At 29.1% G+C, this 22698-nt stretch overlaps 3 protein-coding genes, 1 long non-coding RNA gene and 1 other non-coding gene across 10 annotated transcripts; 2 read left to right on the top strand and 3 right to left on the bottom strand.

Moving 5' to 3' along the window:
• Positions 1-795: 795 nt before the first annotated feature.
• LOC138188824 (choline-phosphate cytidylyltransferase A) lies at positions 796-6559 on the bottom strand. 6 transcript variants are annotated; one of them, XM_069130958.1, is made up of 11 exons: positions 5508-5786; positions 5045-5252; positions 4571-4715; positions 3768-3875; positions 3323-3431; positions 3117-3233; positions 2885-3036; positions 2585-2806; positions 2343-2510; positions 1869-1990; positions 796-1495 (listed from the first exon to the last, which is right to left on the bottom strand). In XM_069130958.1, the coding sequence occupies exons 3-11, from the start codon at positions 4679-4681 to the stop codon at positions 1393-1395; spliced, it is 1212 nt and encodes a 403-aa protein (XP_068987059.1). In that variant the 5' UTR covers positions 4682-4715; positions 5045-5252; positions 5508-5786; the 3' UTR covers positions 796-1392. The 6 variants fall into 6 exon arrangements, 5 of the variants coding, with proteins under 5 accessions (XP_068987059.1, XP_068987061.1, XP_068987060.1 ...); XR_011175698.1 differs by lacking the exon at positions 5508-5786 and having other exon boundaries at positions 1759-1990; positions 5045-5491; XM_069130960.1 differs by lacking the exons at positions 5045-5252; positions 5508-5786 and adding an exon at positions 6393-6559.
• Positions 6560-7988: 1429 nt separating this feature from the next.
• Positions 7989-16696, bottom strand: Karybeta3 (karyopherin beta 3). Its single transcript, XM_069130955.1, has 14 exons — positions 16570-16696; positions 15418-15567; positions 14290-14516; positions 14104-14200; positions 13205-13770; positions 12781-12889; positions 12174-12473; positions 11915-12097; positions 11678-11804; positions 11208-11570; positions 10867-11120; positions 10269-10789; positions 9964-10183; positions 7989-9872 (listed from the first exon to the last, which is right to left on the bottom strand). Exons 1-14 carry the CDS (start codon positions 16648-16650, stop codon positions 9777-9779), a joined length of 3294 nt encoding a protein of 1097 aa, XP_068987056.1. The 5' UTR covers positions 16651-16696; the 3' UTR covers positions 7989-9776.
• LOC138188934 (small Cajal body-specific RNA 8) lies at positions 13909-14036 on the bottom strand. The gene has a single exon (XR_011175761.1).
• Positions 16631-17467, top strand: LOC138188825 (uncharacterized). The gene is made up of 3 exons (XR_011175699.1): positions 16631-16684; positions 16888-17035; positions 17187-17467. It is a non-coding gene; the product is annotated as an uncharacterized LOC138188825 (long non-coding RNA).
• A 1152-nt stretch (positions 17468-18619) lies between these two features.
• On the top strand, positions 18620-21376 carry LOC138188722 (fatty acyl-CoA reductase 1). The gene is made up of 5 exons (XM_069130760.1): positions 18620-19067; positions 19421-19940; positions 20041-20236; positions 20357-20599; positions 20995-21376. Exons 1-5 carry the CDS (start codon positions 18828-18830, stop codon positions 21347-21349), a joined length of 1554 nt encoding a protein of 517 aa, XP_068986861.1. The 5' UTR covers positions 18620-18827; the 3' UTR covers positions 21350-21376.
• Positions 21377-22698: the final 1322 nt, after the last annotated feature.

Below are 22698 nucleotides of genomic sequence, written 5' to 3'. Positions count from 1 at the left end.
TATATGCATTTAAATAAAAGGTGTCAAACTCAGGCACGATTGGTACTTCTTTAAGAAACAGAAGCGCTTCAATGTATACGAATTTATATACATCTCTTGTTTTTTAAATCTTTCATACATTTCATGTTAAATTCCAAATTTACATCTAAAATCCATCTAATACATATTTTACCCCTGGAACTATATGCTATTAACAAACTTCCTAATTTGCATGTTAAAAATTACTTTATTGTGGATGCTACATACCGAAAATAAGAAAAAATATCTTTATCATATATTTCATTTATATATTAAAAAAATATTTTATTCAAATATTTCATAAATATAATATTATAAAACTACGTTATGGTTTAAAAATATAAAAGTGGTTGTACCATTCCAGCGTTATTATATCTGGATATATCCAAATAAAAGCACCATCTTCAAAATGATTCCTATGTGGTATATTCTTATTCAAATTAAAATCCTATATTCATTTTGATTAGTTTTTATTCATTGATTTTTATCGAAATCTTACTACATATTTACTATTAAAAATAAATTGCAAATTTGCATCTTTCTTTATAAATATTCTTTGATTAAACAAGAACAATTATTTATAAAATTAATATATTTGAATTTGTATAATCCTATTCAAATTCTTTAATACCCTTAATACAACAAATTAAGTTCATATTCAAGTTTTTCATTTTCTTCATATTTTCTTACTGGCATTCTACTAATAATATAAGGTTTATGATATAAATAAATATTAATTTCATATAGACTAACTTTTTATAAACAACACTAAGTATGTTCAATAAAAATATGATTTAATACTAATTACAGCGAAGGTACTCACTGCAAATGTATAGTACATAAGTAATTAATTATGAGGTAACATGTATAAAAAAAATGTTATATAAAATTAGTAACAAAAGAACTGAAAATTATTAAAAATTGTTGATAGAATATTTGAACCACAGATTCTTTTGCACGAGGTGAAAATATGTCTTTTGACTGTTAATAGTTCTTATATAGCATGAAACTCAAAATGAATGATGAAGTATCGTTCAGAATATAGGAACTTACTAATAATACAACAATAACGAAACTCTCAAAGATAGTTGCAACGAATGTTTTAAGTTATTTGTATGATTTCTCAATATTCGTGCATATATATAATTTAATTAATATATAATAATCCATGGCTGGATTGAATGAAAACATTATAATAGATAATTTTATATCGTATATAGTATGAAATCATACCATAAAAATACTATTAAGCATAATATTATAATCCATATCTTCAAATCACATAAACGTAATAAAATATCCTTAAACATTTTTTGGGAGATTGCACGATATTTTTGGTCAAAATAAAGAATGTGTTTTTGAAAAAAAGCATTATCATTTGGAGTGCAAATTTTCTTCTTCATCATCGCTGTAATCATCGCTTAAATAATAATTACTCTGTGAATATTCAAAACGGCCAGTCTTTTTTGGTGGTGGACTGCAACATAAATCATATAAATTAATTACATTAGTTTGGATCAATCATTAAGTAAATAACATTTCCATATTTAATATTTACGATGTATTCAAAAAAAAAAAATATTTGTGATAATACCAGACAAGTTATGAACTATACATATATTATGTACACAGAGAAAAGGAAGAAAGTAAAACACATTTTTTTACAACAAGCATTGGTTAAATTGTGTGTTATTGCTTAAAATTTATCTAATGTATTTAACAGTGAAATTATATACTAACATAACATGCTGCAAATGGATGGTGTGAAGTATTGAAGGTTTTCATATAGAAGCAGTACAGAATGAAGTGGTGTTGCATGTTAGTCAATTGACTCGAATGCTGTGATGTACCTTGTCTGATCTTCATCATTATTGCTGCTATTACTGCCATTCGGACTACCATCTCTTTTTGGGCTTGCAGGAGGAGATAATGCTTGCATCAAACGTCCTTTGCTTTCATTCCAAATCGTTGACTGCAAAAAAAAAGAAATTAGAAATTCATTAAAATTTGTACGACTCGTAGTTTCTTGAGTAGAATAAACAAAAGAATAAACAAAAAAAATTAGATTAAATACATATATATGACACCATTGTATATAAACTACAGATGTATAAAGAAGATATTTTCCTCTATACTTATGCATATACTGCATTGAAAAAAGCCTTATGAACAATTTAGGTTAAAAAAAGTAATTATATATCAGTTAATTTAAATATTATTTATTCTTTTATAATGGATATATCTATAATGCATATCTCACAGTGTATCATTAATACTGAGTACAAAGTAATTATCAAAATAATTAATCCATAAATACTACCCACCAATCTACCTTCTCTTCCAAACAAGAGTAGAAAAGCATCAATAAAGTCTCGTGACTTTTCTTCCCATTTGCTAATCATATCCATACGTTTCTCGCCAATATTCTCCATCACCCGTTTACCTTTATCTTTTAAATCATCAAACTTATTTTGTAAGCGGAATTTCTTTTCCTGTAAATATATAACTTATTCGATGAAGTATCATTGCTTAAAAAAGATATTGCGTTTAAAAAACATATACTTGCATTGAGAAAAGAAACATTAAGTTCTTTGGCACTGTAGCCTCGCGCAAGATTTCTTCTTACATAAATGTCATAATCTTTAACTATTCTTGCAACAATATCTGACGTTGATACTCCTTCTGTTCTTTGTGTAGCCACAAACATACCTTTAGCTTTCAGGCCTGCATAAACATCTGTACTATCATCTGTCATATAAGGTATATCATCATGAGCAACAAAGTCAATCTGAAAAATGTTAAATGTTGAACTGTTTTAACATTCGACAAACATGTTTTTAAAAAAATAATTTACAGTTAATTTTACTTTATGCTTTGTAAGAAATTCATCATCCAGTTCCCAAGGTGCATCCCTAACCACCTCATCTACATAACGACAATGTCTTACTGCATCATATCTCTCAACATCTGTCATAACTGTCCTTCCCTTTTTGCTATGTGTTAACTGATCATTACAAACTAAAATAATAAAAATTGTTTTTATTAATGTTATGCAAAGTTCATGTTACATGTCAAAATTTTGAAATTTATTTCTTTACCTCCCACAATAAGATACACATTAGGGAAAATATTTTTTGCTTGTAAAAGTTGTCGTGCATGCCCTTGATGAAATAGGTCATAAATACCATCTGCATAGACTCTGATTTTCCTAGGAGCTATATTATTACAGATTATTAGCATTATATGTATTATTCAAAAGTTCCCATTACCAAATTTCACAAATATCTAATTCATTTCTACTAACCTTTACTACTTCTTGCCATTTTTAATGTAATACGAATATTATAATCACATGCATTTCTTTCGGCAAGTGCTTCTGGATCATCACTAAAGGGAGCCTCCTTACAAATTGACTGCAATAAATTCAATACAATGTAAATTATACAATAAAAATGAAAGTGAGGTATGAAACAACAAAAAAAAAGGGATATAGATATATATATATATAATCAAGGAAAATTCATAGAAATTTATTAAGAACATTATTTCAATTACTTTTTTGAAAAGTTGAATATAATAAGTAATAAAAGCCTACTTAATCATAGATCTTTAATTTGTTTGATTTTAATAATAATGAAGACAAAAAATACTTGTATTTACTTCTAGAAACAAAATAAAAAATAAAAATTTAATTGTATTACATATGTTAACATAAAAATTATTAAAAAAAAAAAAAATTTTTGACTCACTGGAAGTTCTTTGTGGGAAACAGAAATTTCGCTATTATACTTTTTCAGCGAAAATTGACCTGACTCATTATTTGAATTCCTGTTGGTCCCCCAAGTCATTGTCACTAGCTGTTAATATTATGAAAAATAAATTTTCCATAAAAGAACAATACGAGTGAATTTATTTGTCAGATATGTATACATATGTATAATCTACCTGTTAAATTTCTTTAAATATAGATTATTTTAAAGATCTTGATGTTTCTATTAGGAGATTAAAATACTTTTTAAAATATATATAAAACTTTTTCATATATTAAAAAAATAGATTTGCATTGAATTTAATGTTGAGATACTGTCTGCTAAATATTTCAGTACAGAGAATATGTTTCAGAACCTATGTTCACATACTTGTTCATAAAGTATTTCGATAAGACTATTTAAAGAATCAAGTATTCATGGTATTATATTAAGATAAATATGCTTATGATCTTGCATAATGTCATACCATTATCATAAATAATTTTTGCTTCTATATTATCTCTTCATGATTAAAGATAATCCCATAGCCCCAGCAAAATTTGTATGTAAATTTTATTCGCATGTACATGTGTAACTAGCACATAGGTATATGAGATATGTATTTCATATATATATATATATATATTAATATAAAATCTTGAATATAATAAACATTATATTAAATCGGCAACATATCAATTAAATGATAACGTAGTACAAACAGATTGTATCTTCCTTATTGAACAAGTACACTTTCAACAAATTTTGATTATAAGTAATTATAAGAATTAAGTAGTACTTACAGGATAAACAGGCGAATCTTTCTTGGAGCAAGATGCATCCTCTCCATTTTGAATATTCAAATACGTTGTAGAATTCAACATAGTTTCTTCTCTAGCACGCTTTCTAGACATTTTTTATTGTTTCAGTGTTAGGTCCATAAAAAACCTATTGAACAGAATATGCCAATATCTTATTATTGCCATTAGTGATGTAAAATGTTACATAAAAGATATATGCTATATTTTACATCTATGTGTAACGAAAGATAAGTATGAACTTTAACAAAAGTCACAGAATCGTATGTACATTAATACTCTATCTGAACTAAATAAAAATATATTTGCACATACTTCTGATAATACTTTGTAAAACTGTAATATCAAAATTAAAAATAGCACTATTCGAATTCACTTTCATAAGCGCTACTGTATTTTTAATAATATTAATTTATAGATATGAGTTAATAATCTACACAGAAATTGACAAAAGTTTACCTGGTTTTCATTAGTTATATTAAAATTATTGGTCAATAACATTACTACAACTTTAGATTACAAATCACTATGTTTATAAAATATTCATGAATACTCGTATAATCTCCAAGGAACAATTAGAGGTGTGCCGAATTATTTCTGAGCTAGTCATGTTTGATGTTATTTCATATTATTATTTAAGAAAATTTTAGAGGTATAGGTTTAATGCCTGTAAAGCACTAGCATGTTGCTAAAATGTGCTCGAAGGTTAAAAAAGGAGAATACAGAAAACAAAATATAGCCAGAAACAACGAATCAAAAATACAATATTTATAGCGTAATTAACAATTTAATCATATGATAATCGTGTAGAGATAAGTAACTTATTCATTGGACTTTCGAGAATTCATCGTTATGTATACTGTCTATCTTATCATGTATTCTCTTTTTAAACTTTTGTAAATTCCAATTGAACGGAACGAACCTCTTCACGCCCTAATTTCTGTACACACGATGGTAGACTAATACAATAAGGAATAGGATATGACGAAAAATCGAAGAGTTCCGCCAAAAATTTAATAAACTCGTAAGGTCTGTTGGGTTTCTCTGCGTAACTTTTACAGCAAAATTTAAGAAACAAATTTGTAAAAATATTTAGAGAAATTTCACATTTTATGCTAGTGCCATGTACTACTAAATGGCTAACGCAGCAGACGCTGGCCACGATACTTGTGGATACTCTGCGCATTGCATGCGTTTCAGTATGCAATCAGGGGCGGCATAACAGTACTATGAACCCTAAGTATAAACGAGATGGTATTTGTGCGTGCGTGAGTTCTATATAGAGAATAGAGAGTACGGGAATTACGAACGAGGACAAGAAGCCGTACCAATATCTTTATTTAAATCTAGTTTCCACGATTACCGAAAATAAAACCATGAAAATTTATGCTCTAGATTATTTTCAACCGGAATTCTTTTTTATTTTTATCCTTGTCGCGAACGTAAAAGTTGTACATCAAATTTCTAAAAGTCAAATATTCTTAAATCTAATTATTAAGATTGATTAGGTTTCATTAATACTAAGTAGTATTATTGGAAAAATTAATTCTCGACTAAAACAATTTAGTTTGTTAAATATTATATAATGTCGATATTAACATTGTATTGTAATATATTAGTATGATTGATTAATTTTGATTACTTGATTGGAATTATCGACATTCCGTGTATATAATCATCACGTTATGAAGAAGTTTTGTCGATACAAAAATAGAATAAATATTTAACAAAATATTTTTTTTTAAATGCGTGCAAAATATGGTCTAGAAATAGAAGACATAATTCGCATTTTATTTTATAAACATACGTTTTCAAAATGATACTATACACTTCTCGACTGCCAGAGGAAGTAATTGATAATTATAAATTTTTAGAACACGATCAATTAAAATTCAGTTTCACACAATAAATATATCACTTGTAATGCATAAATGTGCACCGAACGTGTTTGACGATAGAATGAACGCCGGTATGAAAATGAAAGGAGAATAACGGTGACGTAATATCGGATGATCACAACGTCATACAATCATACTCTTATTATCACATGAGTACAAATACATTTCCAATTCTATAAAATTATTTCCGACAAATTTAATTGTTTTAATACATATCTATGAACATAATATTAAATTATTGACATGTTTTTCAAAACGATAATTAGTTATTACGAATTAAGTTATATGTATTTTGTAGGATAATTTAAAAAGTTATAATTTTGAATTGATATCTTATAACTGAAATGCTTATTTATATTATACATATGTAAATATATAGTTCATGAACACATATGTAAATGATACAAATTAAAATAACGAAAATTTCCACGTATCGAATAATGAATAAATTTGTTGTAAATTCATTGTATTCATCGTTTATTTTATGATAAAATCAAATATTTAAAAATAATATTCTGTTCCCTTCGTTTTATTTTATAGTCTAATGTTTCTTTATATAGTAATAATTGATTCATATACGCATATAGTATATACATATATAATGATAATTGTTTTACATACGTATATACAAAACTTTTGCGTAATGTAATCAAAAAATTAAAGATTTTATTTTATCTGGATTAATTGCATTTATCATTATCGCATGTATTTTATAAACTTCTAATTTTCTAGTTATTGAATTTAATAAAATTTTCTGTCATGCAATGTTTATAACATGTCCAATATATAACATCAGTCGAAATATATCAGCCCTGAAAAATGTTGTCACTCAAATACTATTTATGAGTGATTTATTACATAAGCGGAACATTGTAGATGAAATATTTGGAAGAGATTGAAGTAATAGATGTAGTATCTAAATTCTGATAAAATCGCAAGGGAAAATTACTCAGTAATTAGATCATATATATACATGTATTACTTACATTTGATGTATGATTATTTTACGTCCGAAGTAATTTCCAAAGACATATTTGATGTTTTCGTTTAGCTTTATATGTGTATCATAATAATTATTAAATACCATATAATAAAATGTTTCATATAAAAAAACATGGAATATATTTTGTTTATTTACTTTTAGTACATTTATATATGAACAGAAAGGCATTTAATTAAATAGATATTTTTTAATGAAAATAAATTAACGTTATCACCGTTTTCATTTCTACGTATGATATTATATAATACGTATCTAGATTTAAATTTGATTTTTTATATTGCTAATAATAATCTTATCTTTAGAGTATAAATTATATATGTATAAAATTTAGGCAATGATTTGATTATGTTTTTTTTTTGTTAACATAAATCAAATGTAATGTAATGTAATGATGATTATCATTTACGATTTATTTTCACACAATATTATTTTTCACATTGTAAAAATTTCATTTCTATTTCTTATAATATACATGATTTGAAAGGTAAAGCAAAACAATCAATTAAAAAGCTGAGATTTATTTTAATGAATAATAACTTTAAAATAATCTCTATATAATTATAAGAATTATAATTTTACTTTTTTCATACCGATTTTGCTTCCACATTTTTTTCGTCACAATATGTCGCATAAACAGTCCTTCAATAATTCTTAATGAAATGTTTACAATCGCACATTGCTTGTATCTATTTCACAAGATCTTTACGTTGGTCTTCATGAAATAATTAATAAGGCAGTGCCTACCAATCATCAATAATTACATGTATGTAATTCAACTTTACGTACTTAGTTTTAATATTCATATACTTTGATATATATATATATATATATATATATATATTTGTATATATATATATATATACAAATATAAATGTCCGACCATTCTATTCTCTTATATATCGTAATAAAAGAAATTTTGGAGGAATTTTGTTGAAACTAATTGCAGATTTTACTTGGAATATATTTTCCATTGCAAATCTGCATGCAATAGTAAATACCATGACAATTATTGTGTACAAATAAATAGCAACGAGAACAGGAAATTGTAACATTACTCCACTCAATCATTTTTTTTCTTTTTTTTTTTACACCACTGTTCTTAATACACATTGTCATTACACAATAACCGAAAGAAACGTAATGCCCAGCATTCATTCCTTTTAACTTACTTTAGTAATATGTCTTGATTTCATCGTCATCTTTTATTTCTAAATGACGCGATAATAAACTGTAAAATTACAGCTAAATAAGCGTAACAAATCAATGTAAATTAGCTGTAATGTTACAAGATCAAATATGTTTTATGTTAAACTAAAACCGTGTATTTATCATTCTAATACAGTCCATTGAATTAGAATTTAGCAAATAATTTATTATACTGAAACATAAAACATCTTAGAGCAGTTCATTACGTTTCATTTAAAGGCATTCGTATACAGTTCCGTATAACTTCAACGCTGTAATATTATCGATATCATTATTAAATAACATTTACTGTACCTAAATTTAATAATAAAAATACCTAAATCACAATATATTACGCCATCATTTGATGGCAATGAGTTGGTGTTTTTCCAGTCTATTTTTCGCATTTTTATTATTCTGCCAAAAAAGTAATTTCAGAACGAGAATAATTGGGACGAAGAGATCGCAATGACAAAAGTGTTACTTTTTCGATACTCGTAGAATAAAAATGGAGTTAATGATTACAGATACTATGCAATTTACAAAGCATTAAGAAAAAGAATAAGAGCAAAAAAAAACAGAGAAAAAGATTTTAGCATCGTTCGGCTCGCAATGGCGGGAAATGTAAATTTGTTCTAATCTTTTTATATTAAAAATAAATTCATGTCAGTTTGTTACTTAATTGTGTTATTTTTATGAAATAGACAAAAACAATTAATATAAAAAGTTTCGTCAGTGCGAACTCACTTGTGTGATTTAATGAATTTTATATTGTTAGATTTATATGTAACGTATCACACTTTATCAAGTAATGACAAGTACAAGTTTTCTTGTATGTAATTTGCAATAATTCCAAATAGTACGAAATTATTGTAGTAGAAACTATTGTATTTACTAGTGAAATACAATCAACAAATATATGAGTCATATCAAATAGTTACATACAATTGTTTCTCTTCATAATTAGGCTGGCGAAATTGTTCCATAGGTATAATGTAGCTACCTAAAATCTGTGATTTCTCCACAAACTTTATTAAAGCAAATGTCTGTGTTTTTTGTTTTGTTTTATATTAAAGTGTTATGGTTGGAGAATAAAAGCAAATGGCTAATTAGTAGGCTGTGCACGAAGTGCCTCATGCAATGCTTGTTGTTGATCTGCAGTTAATGCATTTATGCATGCCTGGAACATGGACTCGTTGTTCTGAAACAAAAAATAGATTTTTTAGAATGTAAATATGTTACAGTAAAAAATGTATCTTGTATAATATTCTTCATGTTGCATTTGCTTATACCTGTATTTGCCTAACAATACTAAGAATTCTACCCATAACAGGATTATCTGTCGATACAACATTTTTGCAAAATGCTTCTGCAAAGAAACTTATTAACCGAGGTAAGTTTGCATTATTTGGTCCTAAAACTATTACATGGTTTGCTTCGATTAAATCACATAAATATCCGTAAACATGGGGTGCTTCATCTCTGTCTTCTACCACTGGTAGCCAAGAGACCCTGTAGTGATACATAAGAGATTTAGAAATATTTGATTAATTACGCGTAATATTTATAAATTATCATATGAAAATCAAAACCTTACCAATAAGGAAGTATTTCGTCAACATTGATTGCTTTATTATTATATTTAAGAATTTTTGTAACTGCAGATATAGCATTTTCAGTAGGATTGACATTTTCAGGTGATCTTGATTCTGGATCGTTTATAACATCCATTAACCTAGGCAAAGCCTCTGCGCATGCTTGAGCAAACGCCTCTCCTCCGTACTGCCCTAAAATGCCACAACCATAAGCTGCTGCTTGTCTTACTTCTGCTGATTTATCGGATACGTATTGTATCATTGGTCGTAAGAAGTATTCTTGATATTTTGCACATTCGGGTCCGGCAAATTCTATTATATCGTCAAATACACATAAAGCCCATTGATGATCTGACCAAGGTCTTTCGGGACTTAACAATTTAACAAAATGTCCACAAATTTGATCAAAGTAAGGGAAGAATGATGACGTATGAGTAGTAAACAATGCGTGTAAAATGTCTGCTATTTTGCTTAGAGTATATACATCTTCACTATCTTCATCAGCAAGCTGTTCTTCAACAACCTATAATGTGAATATAAACTTCAAGCTATTGACATCAACAGTTAAATTTTATATTAAATCTTTATACAAAGCCTTACTTCATCGTAATCTTCATCTTTACGTTTCTCCAATCTAGCTACTGCTCTTTCAAAATGTTTATTAAGTAATTTATCTAATATACGTAACAATTCAGCCATGGGTTGTGCTCCTAAACAACCGGCACCAAGGGTTTCGATACATTTAGCCAACGAATATAATATTTCTAGCAGAACTTCAGCTTCAGGTTCTGTATCAATTGCTTTCAAGAGGTCGGGACAGATATACGCCCACATCCCTTCAAGATATTGTGGACCTGTAATTCAGTTATTACTCGTAGTTATAATACAGAGAATGAATTATAATGTGAGCAATTAATTATTTTGGACAATTATTAATTAACCTTTTATTTTTGCACAATCTAGAAGATATGGTAAACTTGCAGCAGCTGCTGTTCGAACACCATCATGAAAATAAAATTTCAACATAGGAACCATTAGCCGTACTACTTCCTCTGCATAATCTGCGAAACCTTCCTTTAATTCACGTGCATAGCAAACTAACATTTCGCAGGCGGAAGCTTTGTCTTCTAAGCCAGCAGTTTTAATTCCGAAGTTTTGTTGTTCACCAAGAGAGATGAATTCCCAATCAACATCTTCTAGACCTTCCATATCTTCGTTATCTAGTACAGCTACTTCAGGTTTCATAGCTGCTGTACGTAAAACTGGACCCATTACCAATGGTAAATATTGCTCAAATTGTTTACCTAAAGAAATTAATTTTTACTATTTAAATATATCTTAACATACTAAGATCAACATTTTACCAGTTCAGATAGAAGTTTAATAAAATATAAAAGGTTAAACTTCATACCAAGAATTTTACAAATTCGAGCCCACGCAGATATTAAATAACTAGTTTGTGGATCATCATCTGGAAGATCTCCTTCTGAGTGTGTTTTTAATAACATATCCATAACTTCACTTGCGTCTGCAATAAACTATAAAACCATAAAAGGTTTAGTTATATAACAATTTTATAAAAAAATAATATTAAAATATTTTATTATAATTTGTCAATAGATTTAATATTATATCATATTTATTATACCTTTTCAGGTCCTACTGCAAGTCCTATAAGACTCACACATTCAATGGTTTTACCACGTAACATTTTATGTTCTTGTTGATTAGCATTTTGAATAATGTATTTTAGACATGGCATTAATCTATCATAATATGTTACAAACTGTTCTTCACATGTATCAGCAACAGATGCTATAGTTGTAACTACCTATAAGGAAAATAATAATAGTTTACAATTATACATGCACTATTCTAATTTGACTATATATAATAAATATGCTTACTTGTTCAAGGACAAGTTTAGTGCCTTTCTCAACTAACTCTTGAAATTTAGCAGTAAGAATCGACTCCAATTTAGCCATAATAGCATCTAAATATGGTGTTAATATATTTTTTGGGCAATCTTCACTGAAGTTTACGAGGGCTGCACCGGCATGAGCCTGAACTCTTGGATTCGCATTATCATCCAACACCATTAATAATCCAGGAATGACTTTGTCATGAAATTTTTTTTCGAATATAGGTGCAAAATCAGTTGACATTTGACCTACTGCATTACAAGCTGCGTATCTTACACGAGGATGCTAGAAAAAGTATGTAATCAATAAACAAGAAAGGGTGATCTCGTGCAATACATAAACATGATGTATACGTATTACATATGGAGTGTGTGTTCCATGACTATGGTTATTTAATAATAAATAACCAACTCTCTCCCGAGAACTTCGAAGGAAGTATTTTAATAAACATACTGTCAGAACGACAATGTATAAATACCAAATCCTTCGTTGTACTCTACCATGAACGTAACGCTATTATATTTATGTCCTAAATATAACTGCTGACTCGATTCATGGCGTTTAAAAAGGATTTCATTATGATCAAACTTACAGGATCTTGTAAATATTGTATAACTCCATCCATGATTTGAGGTAATATTACTTCCATTTGTTTATGACAACCTTCACCAACAGCTGATATTGCCATAAGAGCAGCATGCCTACGAAATAAATTTTTGGTAACATTTATTACTATAATTTCATAAGCTATACTTAGTAGATTTTCGAAAATATAAATGTTTGTTCCATGCCTATGACAGTAATATTGAAACATTACTATCAACTCTCTTATTTAAGAACACCCATCGAGAATCTCGAACTTCATATATCAAAACGATAGATAAAATTGAGAATAATCCCGATGATTACTCTATCACAGATGTAACGCAATTATATGCACGAAATACACAATTGCTGACTATTCTGTGATAATTACAAGTATTGAAATTAAATCAAAATATTTTTAAAATATTTACCTGTACTTCCAGTCACTGTTATTTAACATTGACGGAATATTCTGTACAATTTGTGGTAACATAGTTTTACCACCTAAACCACATGCTAATCTGTCTAAAGCACTTTCAGCAACGACATTATTACTGTCATTGTCATCTTCAACAATTTCATCCGAAAAACTCCATTTTTCATCTTCTTGTATATCTGTCATCATTTTTAGCACCAATGGTACTAGAGACGCAATATATTTTCCACCAACTTTACGTACCATTGCAGGAGCAGTTTCTGCAAGTGTAACTAATACTTCCAATGCTAATTGTCTCCATGAATCAACCATATCTTCCTTTGAAAATATTTTCATACACATTTCCATTATAGTCTCTAATTGTAATCTCAAAAATTTGGGTGTTGATTCCGCTAAATCGATCAAAACTTTTAAAAGAGCATCATCTGTTTGTTTTTCTACCGATTGAGCAATTACTTGTACAATTGCTGGTAGTAGTTCTGAGAAATGATTCTGTATATTGTCTTCTTTGTCATGAAGAACTATAAAGGCTCCAATTGCTCTTACTGCTTGAAATCTGACCTATAGTAAATATCATTGTAGTTATTATACCATTGAAATAAAATTTATGAAATAAAAGATATTGTAATTCTATGTAATAACATATGAATTAATAAAATATAATACAGATAATACAGAGTAATCAAAATTTCAGTTAATTTTTGTATGCCCCGTATCTGTCTGTAAATTAAAACTTAACAAGTTACAGTCATCAGAAGGCAATCTTCTTATAGGAAGAAACTATGACGAGGAACTTAGCTATTTGTATCCTGTGTATCATTCTTCCATATGAAATGTTGAAAATATAAAATGAATTTACATCTATATGCAGAAAAAAAATATGTTTTACATTACCTCATAATTTGCAGAGTCCATGATAGATTGCTGCAACATTTGTTTAATAAGATCAAGGTAATTAGCTTGTTGATTTCCAAATACACCAGGGACGGATCTATATATTTGAAATATGTATGATTTATAGTATATAAATTATAATCTAAAATGGCATTATTTTTTAGAGTACAAATACGATAAACTTACGTGAACATTCGAAGAGCATTTTCTTTCAATGCCGGTACAGGACTATTTGCACACTGGAATAGGAACTGCAGAAATTCTGGCCACTGATTATTACCATCTTCATCAATTAAATTTCTTGCAACTTCAGCTGCAACTTCGCAAACTTTACGTCGAATAGTCTCCGTCTGTTCACTTTGAACAGATAATAAAATTTGCTCTCTTAATTGAGCTTGTGCTTCTGGTGGAATCTAGGCAAAAATATATTTATATAACAACTGTATTTCCACAAGTACACAATGATGCTGATGTTATATACATTATGAAAAGTAACTTGTATAAAGTAAATTGTAAAAGTAAATTGTATGACATGTGTGTAACTACTTATTGGAATACTTCATGCAAAATATTTCTGATGTTTATTATAATAATAAGTTTAAAGCTAATATTATTTTAAAAGTTTAAAGCCCGTTATTTGATGCTTTAAATTTAATCTATGTCCTAGCAATGGAAATATTTTATGCAAATCAATGTATATTTTGTGTTTCTAATGAAATTAGCTGTAATTTTGATAAGTTGTTGGAATATTTATTCAAACAAACATAGATTAAACCTGGAAGACATACATAGAAATTTCAATATCTTTCGTTAGGAGAACTAGAACTTAAAAGTTATAAGATATTTTAAGGCTATATTGTTTTATTTAAACTATATTTTTCAAGTTTTATATACATGTAGTAAGCATTTAAAAATTATTTTATTAGGTACTTTTAACACATAATATATATATATATATATATATATATATATATATATATATATATATATATATATTATATTTATACAAATAATATCAATTTAATAAGTGAAATAGGTTTATAGTTCATGACATACAATAGGTCACTTTATCATTGGCAGTAGTTGCTGGCATAAACTACAGAAAGTATTATATGATTAGAAATTATTTTAGTCAACAATTTGCTATATGTGATAGTAGTAAGAGTAGAACAATATCTCATACATTCATATAAAAATGTAAAAAATGTATTTATTCCAAATAAAAAATTTTTGTTTTAAATGTAACAAGCCTTCTTCCATTTTCACAAAAAATAAATATTCTATTTAAAATAAATACAAGAAAGGCATAATTACTTTAGGATAAAAATCCATAAATTCAGAAGAAAATAGTCGACGTAGCAAGACGGCAGCCATAGCACGCATTTCTTCTGTAAGGGTGGCATTGCACAAGGAGCTTAAAAGAAATGTCACCTTACTATCCACTGGGAGGTTGTTGTATGCCTCCTATAATATGAAATATATATACATATAGGTATGTATACACATTTATTACATAATCTAATTTGTCACAAATAGACTTTTCGGCTTTAAAAAGGAAAAGATAACTTATTATATTAATAAAATATTCATATGTTTAATAATTACTGCTGCATATATAATTTAATGTTAATGAGAAATTACGGTAGTTATTTAGTGACCTATACTTTATACGTTAATAGTTAATAATTACCAAGAAAAAAATTTTAAAGAAAAAGAAGCACATGGTGCCTGATAATGACACGTTTTTTTAACGTTCTACTATATGCACGTGTGCTAAATACACAATAAGAAAATTGGAAATATTATAATTTACTTTTAGCAACTATCATAATATAGCTATAAATGCATGAAAGATTAAAAACGTTCGTCTGAAAGAAGGTATTTCTTCATGATTCAAACAGGTCCAGAAATGCCGGAATTCCAGTAGAAAATGATCGCGTGTAGGCGGGAAAGCGAAATATAGAAATTATGAATCCTTCTAGGTAATTGAGCTATATATTACATGTTATTTAGTTTCAAATTAGACTGCCTTGTTACCTAGTATTATAACAAAATTATATAAACATTGTGAAAAATCGTAAAAAACTTTGGTTAAAACGTGCATTCGTATCACGTTGAAAGTGACACGGACCTACGTAAAAGGTTCGAGGGGTGCATGCTACCGCGCGACACCATTTTGGATTTTATTAGGTTGTTCTAAACACTTGTCAGTATTCACTACAGTTACTAATCGTATCTACAACGCAACTGTTCGTATTAATGCTACATAAAAGTATTTTATAATAAGATCCAAAATGAAACAGTGATTTAACAGCAATGACCATCGAACGGCATCCACATGCAGATTCTGACAACACGTTGGCAACGTGCTCGAAAAACGAAGTATCCCGTTTTCTAGTATTTACGTTTTTCGACAAGTTAATATACGTAAAATACACGTATGAAAATTAGGAAGTATATACGCACCTCTGCTTGCTTTCTGGTATCATTATCCGTGCTAAGAAGTGTGTTTAAAAGCTGTTGAAACTGATCAAGGTCTGCCGCCATTGTTGCCGAACGAATGAAGTTACAGCGCACACTCGTAAGAGTTGATCGTCAATTAATGTTACCAAACTAAATTACTAAAATATTCCCAAATGTTTGTTGCCAACTTCACTATTTTTTTCTAATTGAAGATACTGTGGCTAACTAGATTTTATGTCACTAGAATCAGTTCTTTTAGAAAAGAATGAATTTTGATTGTTTGAAAGTATTACTAAATTGAATCTAAAATCATGATTTCAGAATATTTACAAAATTTCTATGTAAAACATTAAATAATATTTTACATTGTACATTATTTACATTGGATATCCTAACGATAGAAATGTGATGTACAAATTAAGATATTGTACAATTAAGTTATTCTGTCCAATAGATGTTTTCGTATCAAGTAAGTCAAGAAAAGAAATATACTATTATAACAAAATAAAAAAAAATAAATACGGAACTAAAATGTTGCAATACGTATAAAGTTCATTAGGATGAATTTATTTTTATTTCTTTTTTCTAATAACTTATGTGATAAAACCTTTTTTTTTTAGAAAACAGGTCATACAATTTTTGATACGAGATAATTAATAATGCCTACTCATATCTACTTTCGTGTAATAACGAAACTGTTTGCAAATTTTGTAAACATTTATACAATTAGGTCGATTTAAGAGGAGAGAAAAATAACGTGAAGGTAAGAACAAGTTTAATATTTTGTATAATGTGTAACAGATCAGATTTCGTGAAATATTGTAGGACATTCAACAAAAAATGTATTTTTTAACAAATTATTAGCATCTATCGTGTTATATATCTTTTATATACGTTTTTAGAGCAAGTACATCGTTCATAAAATTATCACAGCTACATTTTGATTCTATATCTTACATTTTATGTTCATTTATGTTATTAATATAAAAAATTAAAAATTATTATATTACAAATGTTCTCGGTATTCTCGCTTTAATTATGATCGGTCTTTATTTCTAAACATTTCAAGTAGTAATTTAAGCTATGAAGAAAAATAAGAAAAATGTGTGTGAGCCAATATTTGTTGCAACTAAAAGACATATTTGATCGTATTATTGTAAGTCAATGCGAACTTTGATTTCTGCAAAGTTGATTAAAGTCAGATTAAATTAGTATGACGATTATGTAAAAATAACACTTACTATTCAGTTGTTATAGTTTAATAGTTCATGAATATATATAAATATGAAAATTAACATTCATTTCATAAATATCAAGGACAGGAAACATGAATCGACGTTTTTCATTTTATAAACATCATATCTGAAAAAGCTAATCAGGAATTGTGGTGAAATATATTTCACGGCGTACCGTCCGCAATGTGTTAATATAACGATAAATATAATCATCTGAAATAACTTTTAAACAATTTAAATATTCTGTATGATTACATTTTTTAAATTGCAGAAAGAATAATGATGAGATCAACATTACCGTTCTAATATTGATATTATTCAATAATTTAAATATCACAATCGTACTATATATTAATATAGTATAAATTTTAGCTACTACAGTAAGAATCACAACTACTACAAATAAGAAATGTTTTCATTCTAAATATAATCACGAGATATTTTAACTATGTTTTAGTATATATATATATATATTTTTTTTTATTTATATATATATAAATAAATAAATATATAAATATATAAATAATATATATATATATACATATATCCATACATATATATATATATATGGTTATATATAACAGTAGATCAGATCACATAATCACGCTACTGCAAGTTTTTTGGAAATGTTTCTTTAAAACCCTTCATTTGAAATGTCGGTATAAAATACATATGTAATCGAGATATCTAATTTATGATATGCACATCGTAGCACTATACGTAGCTGCAATTGTTCGGTTTCTTGAAATATATGATTTATTATCATTTTATGGTATTAGAATTGTAAATCACGGCCTATAAAAGATTTGCGAATTGCTTTATCATTGCACAATCTTTCCACACGTCGGATCCTCGTATATCGTAACCGAAAGTAGCTCAATTATTACATCTATTTATTAGTAATTGCTGTTATACAATTCAACTATATTAGAAGCTGAATGAGTAAATTTAACATCATTCAGTGAGTGTGACTATATAATCTTTAAGGAAGCAGAAGTAATAAAATTGGTAAGAAAAGGGGAAAAAATGATTAAACGAGAAGGAGATCGACAACCAAGCGAAGAAAAGAAAAATTGCGGAAGTCAGATACGGAGATTTTATGCTGGCAAACAGATACTGCTTACCGGATGCACTGGTTACCTTGGCACCATCATTTTCGAAAAAATCCTGCGCACATGTACTGAAATCAGTAAAATTTACGTTATGGTTCGAGAGAAAAAGAACATGGGAGTTAAAGACCGATTGGAAAAATACTTTGCAAATAATGTAAGTAAAGTAACTGAGATACAATATCAAAGAACTATAATACATGACACTAGAAGGTGATAATAATATTGAAGAAAATCATTTAACATTTGTAAAAAAAAGTAGCATTCATTAAAACGACCTGCTTTTCAAGCTGAAGTCCAAAAAGTAACAACTGTTACAATGAAATTATTTAATGCTAATAGGTGTACTGACTGAAATTAATAAAATAGACGAAAATACAATCGACGAAATACAGGATCTAGTCTGTGGTATAACTTTTACGTGCATGACATTATTAAAAACAATTATAAATAAATCAGCTATGTAATTGCAGTTACAAAATAATTCATATATCCTCGTATTATTTACAGATATTTGATACATTACGTGAATCAAATCCGAATTTTATGGAAAAGGTCGAGCTGATCTACGGTGATCTACAGGAAAGCGACTTAGGTTTATCGCCAGAAGATCGTCGGCGTTTGCTGGAGAACGTGAATATAATAATTCACAACGCATCGAACGTGCGTTTTGACGCAAAACCGTCCCATATTTTCCGAACAAACGTAATTGGCACGCAAAAGCTATTGGAACTAGCGACGGAGTGCTCTCGCTTGGAGATATTCGCTTACGTTTCGACCGCATATTCTAATCCTTATAATACAACAGTGGAAGAAAAATTTTACCCTCCTCCGGCTGATATGAAGCTGATCAAAGACGTGATAAAAGTCGATGAAGAAACCAAGACTGGACTTTCAGAGGCATCAGTGCGCGATATCGTAGGAAGCTGGATAAATTTATATCCCTTTAGCAAAGCCACCGCTGAAGATCTAGTCAAGACTTTTGGCATAAGAAAGTCGCTTCCTTGTATAGTGTACAGACCTAGCATCAGTATGTCAATTGCTTTATAGTATTTACACTCCTGCTTAAAAATATCCCAGAGATTGAGAATATTTAGATTACTTACTAGTATTATTTATATCTTCAATAGTCATAGGTGCGAACAATGAACCAATCGCAGGGTGGATCGGAAATAGGAATGGTCCAATACTTATAGCAAGGGCAGTAAGAGCGGGTTTCATTAATGTACTTGAGGTTGATGCCAATGATTATTCTCTGGATCTAATTCCGGTTGATATGACGGCTAATAGCCTTTTGGCAGCGATATGGGACTACGTCTTATATAGGTATTTTATACTATTAAAATGACCCAAAAGATTGATAAGTAAACAGTATTTTTCATTTCTACATAATGAAACACTTAAGATGAAAATGAATATTTCTATTTATCTCTCTTTCTTCTAAAGGGAATCGTCTGAACCACGAGTGTATAATTTTGCAAGTAGCGATTGGAATCCTATTCAGAACAGTCTGCTGCTAGAAACTATACTGGCAGATGCACGCAAATATCCATCGTCCGAAATGATCCGCTATCCGTTCCTGATACTTGTTAAAAATTTCTATATTTTCGCTTTTCTCCTTACATTATTTAATTTTATTCCTGGTTTATTTGCTATCGTTTACTTCATATTTCGACGGAAGAAGCCAAAGTAAGTCCTAACTTCAAATTCCAGTTTCTAATTTTAGATGAGGACATCTTCCAAGTTCGATCATGGTATACTTAATTAGATTATTTGTACACTTGTCCTTTTAAGGTAATACTATTAGGTCGTCCGAAAAGATTCTTCCGTTTTATAAGGAAATAATGGATGCACAACATTTTCCGTTTTATATTATTTTATCGAATTACGTATAATCCATTTTGTTCTATCAAAATAAAGATCACAACGTTCGACTGATTAGATTTCATGTTTGTATAAAGATGTATCGTTGTAAAAGACGTGTCTGTAAAAGAAAGGCATTTTTCGGACAACCTAATGTCATCCTAAAATGATACTACTACTACTACTACTAATAATAATAAATGGTATTTGATTGTACGTAGGTTTATGAAGCTGATGAAAAAGGTAGTTTTAAATTACATAGACGTGAAAAAATTTCTAATACCTACTCGACATATAAAAGCAGATAATACGAAGAAGATTTTGGCACGTATGAGTGAGACCGATTTAAAAGAATTTCGTTTTGATGTATCAACAATAAAGTGGTATAGTTATATTAATAAGAATTTCATCATGTTACGAAAACTACTGAATGAACCACCACAGCCGACACCAGCGACAATGAAGAAATATCGATATTTGATGACATTACATTACGTCGTTGTTAGTTTAGCTGTACTTGGTTCCTTCTACTTTCTCTACTCGATAATATGTAACATTTTCTCATTCATAGGATAATAAACACAACACGAGACTTTTGTTAAACATGTCTTCTTATTTTTACTTTCGCACAGTTTTTCACTGTATTATCGTGAAATAACAATGTTAGACTGGCTAATGACCTTGCACAGTTGATACGATTATAAGTAACAATAATGTTAGATATCTCATAAATTTATAAAATGCATGTTGACGTTAAATATGGTTTAAATTACTCGTCTTTAAAATGAGGAGAAACGATAATCTTTGAAAACTGCTGGATAGTAGAGGATTTTAAGGATTGTAAAATATAACACATAATTATATATAGAATAATACTCTTTATTGTTTTTGATAGTTTTTGTTGTTGTTGTCCATATCGTGCGTTATCCTCTTACTTCTCTTCAGGTTAATCGTTTTTTGCGCCGCAATTTGTTCTTTGCATTCTTTTTCTGTTGCTGCTGATTCATTGCTGCTCGATATTTTGGTAAAACGGTACGCGATACAACGACACAACTTTTTAAAACAAAATACGAGAAACGAACGAAGAAAAAAGAAAAGATACACAACGTGTCCAACCACTCGAGAACCGTGCAATTCTTCGCATCGTGCACGCGCCGACCACTTAGGACTAGAGTAATTGCGATTCATGCTTCTTTTCTCTTTCCATGACATTTTTCCGTTCCTTTTCCTTTGTTCTCATGATAATTGGCAAGCACGCGTGCAAAGTAACGAATCGCGCACGCGGGTTGTATCAAGAATCCTGTTGTCCTTCGTCCTTGCGCTCCGTTTCCCACTAACCGCGTGAAACGCGCAACTATTGCCTCGCTTTCTCTGTTTTCTACTTTGCTTTTATTTTCCCTAAAGCGTGTATGTTTTCTTCTCGCGTTTCCGTTTGTTCGACGTTAGCTCAACTTTCCCTATTTTTTTCTCTCCCTCTTTTTCCCCACGTGTTTTTTCCTTTTTTAATTTTAGACGCAGTCTTGCCACACGATACGAAAGACAGTTCGAGTGATCGGCGCACGTCTCGCAGATACACGATCGTGCATCTTAAAATTTGTCCTAGCTCTATTAAAGTGGCCGCACACGCGGCTCGTATGGCGAACGTACACCCATCGGGATACATCGATTTCAGGCGATTAACGGCGCTAGTTAATTTCGAGCAATCCTATCATCGACACGACGACGATGGAGCATTTTCGCCATGGAAAATCGCATCCGATACCGGAAAACACGGCTTTACAGCATTTCCATCGTTTCCTCGCTTCTTAAAATTCCCTACGTTCTGTATTCGCCTTAGAATCGAACATCCCTCGGGAACGTGCATTCGCTTCACGCGCCCGGCGCCAATTCATCTTTTTCTTCATTTTTTCTCTCTCTCTCTCTCT

The sequence above is a fragment of the Bombus flavifrons genome, chromosome 17 (genome assembly GCF_040668555.2).
Source record: "Bombus flavifrons isolate JBK064 chromosome 17, iyBomFlav1_principal, whole genome shotgun sequence".
Classification (NCBI taxonomy): domain Eukaryota; kingdom Metazoa; phylum Arthropoda; class Insecta; order Hymenoptera; family Apidae; genus Bombus; species Bombus flavifrons.
Note: the sequence above shows the minus strand (reverse complement) of the source record. Positions and strands in the feature narration are given on the sequence as shown.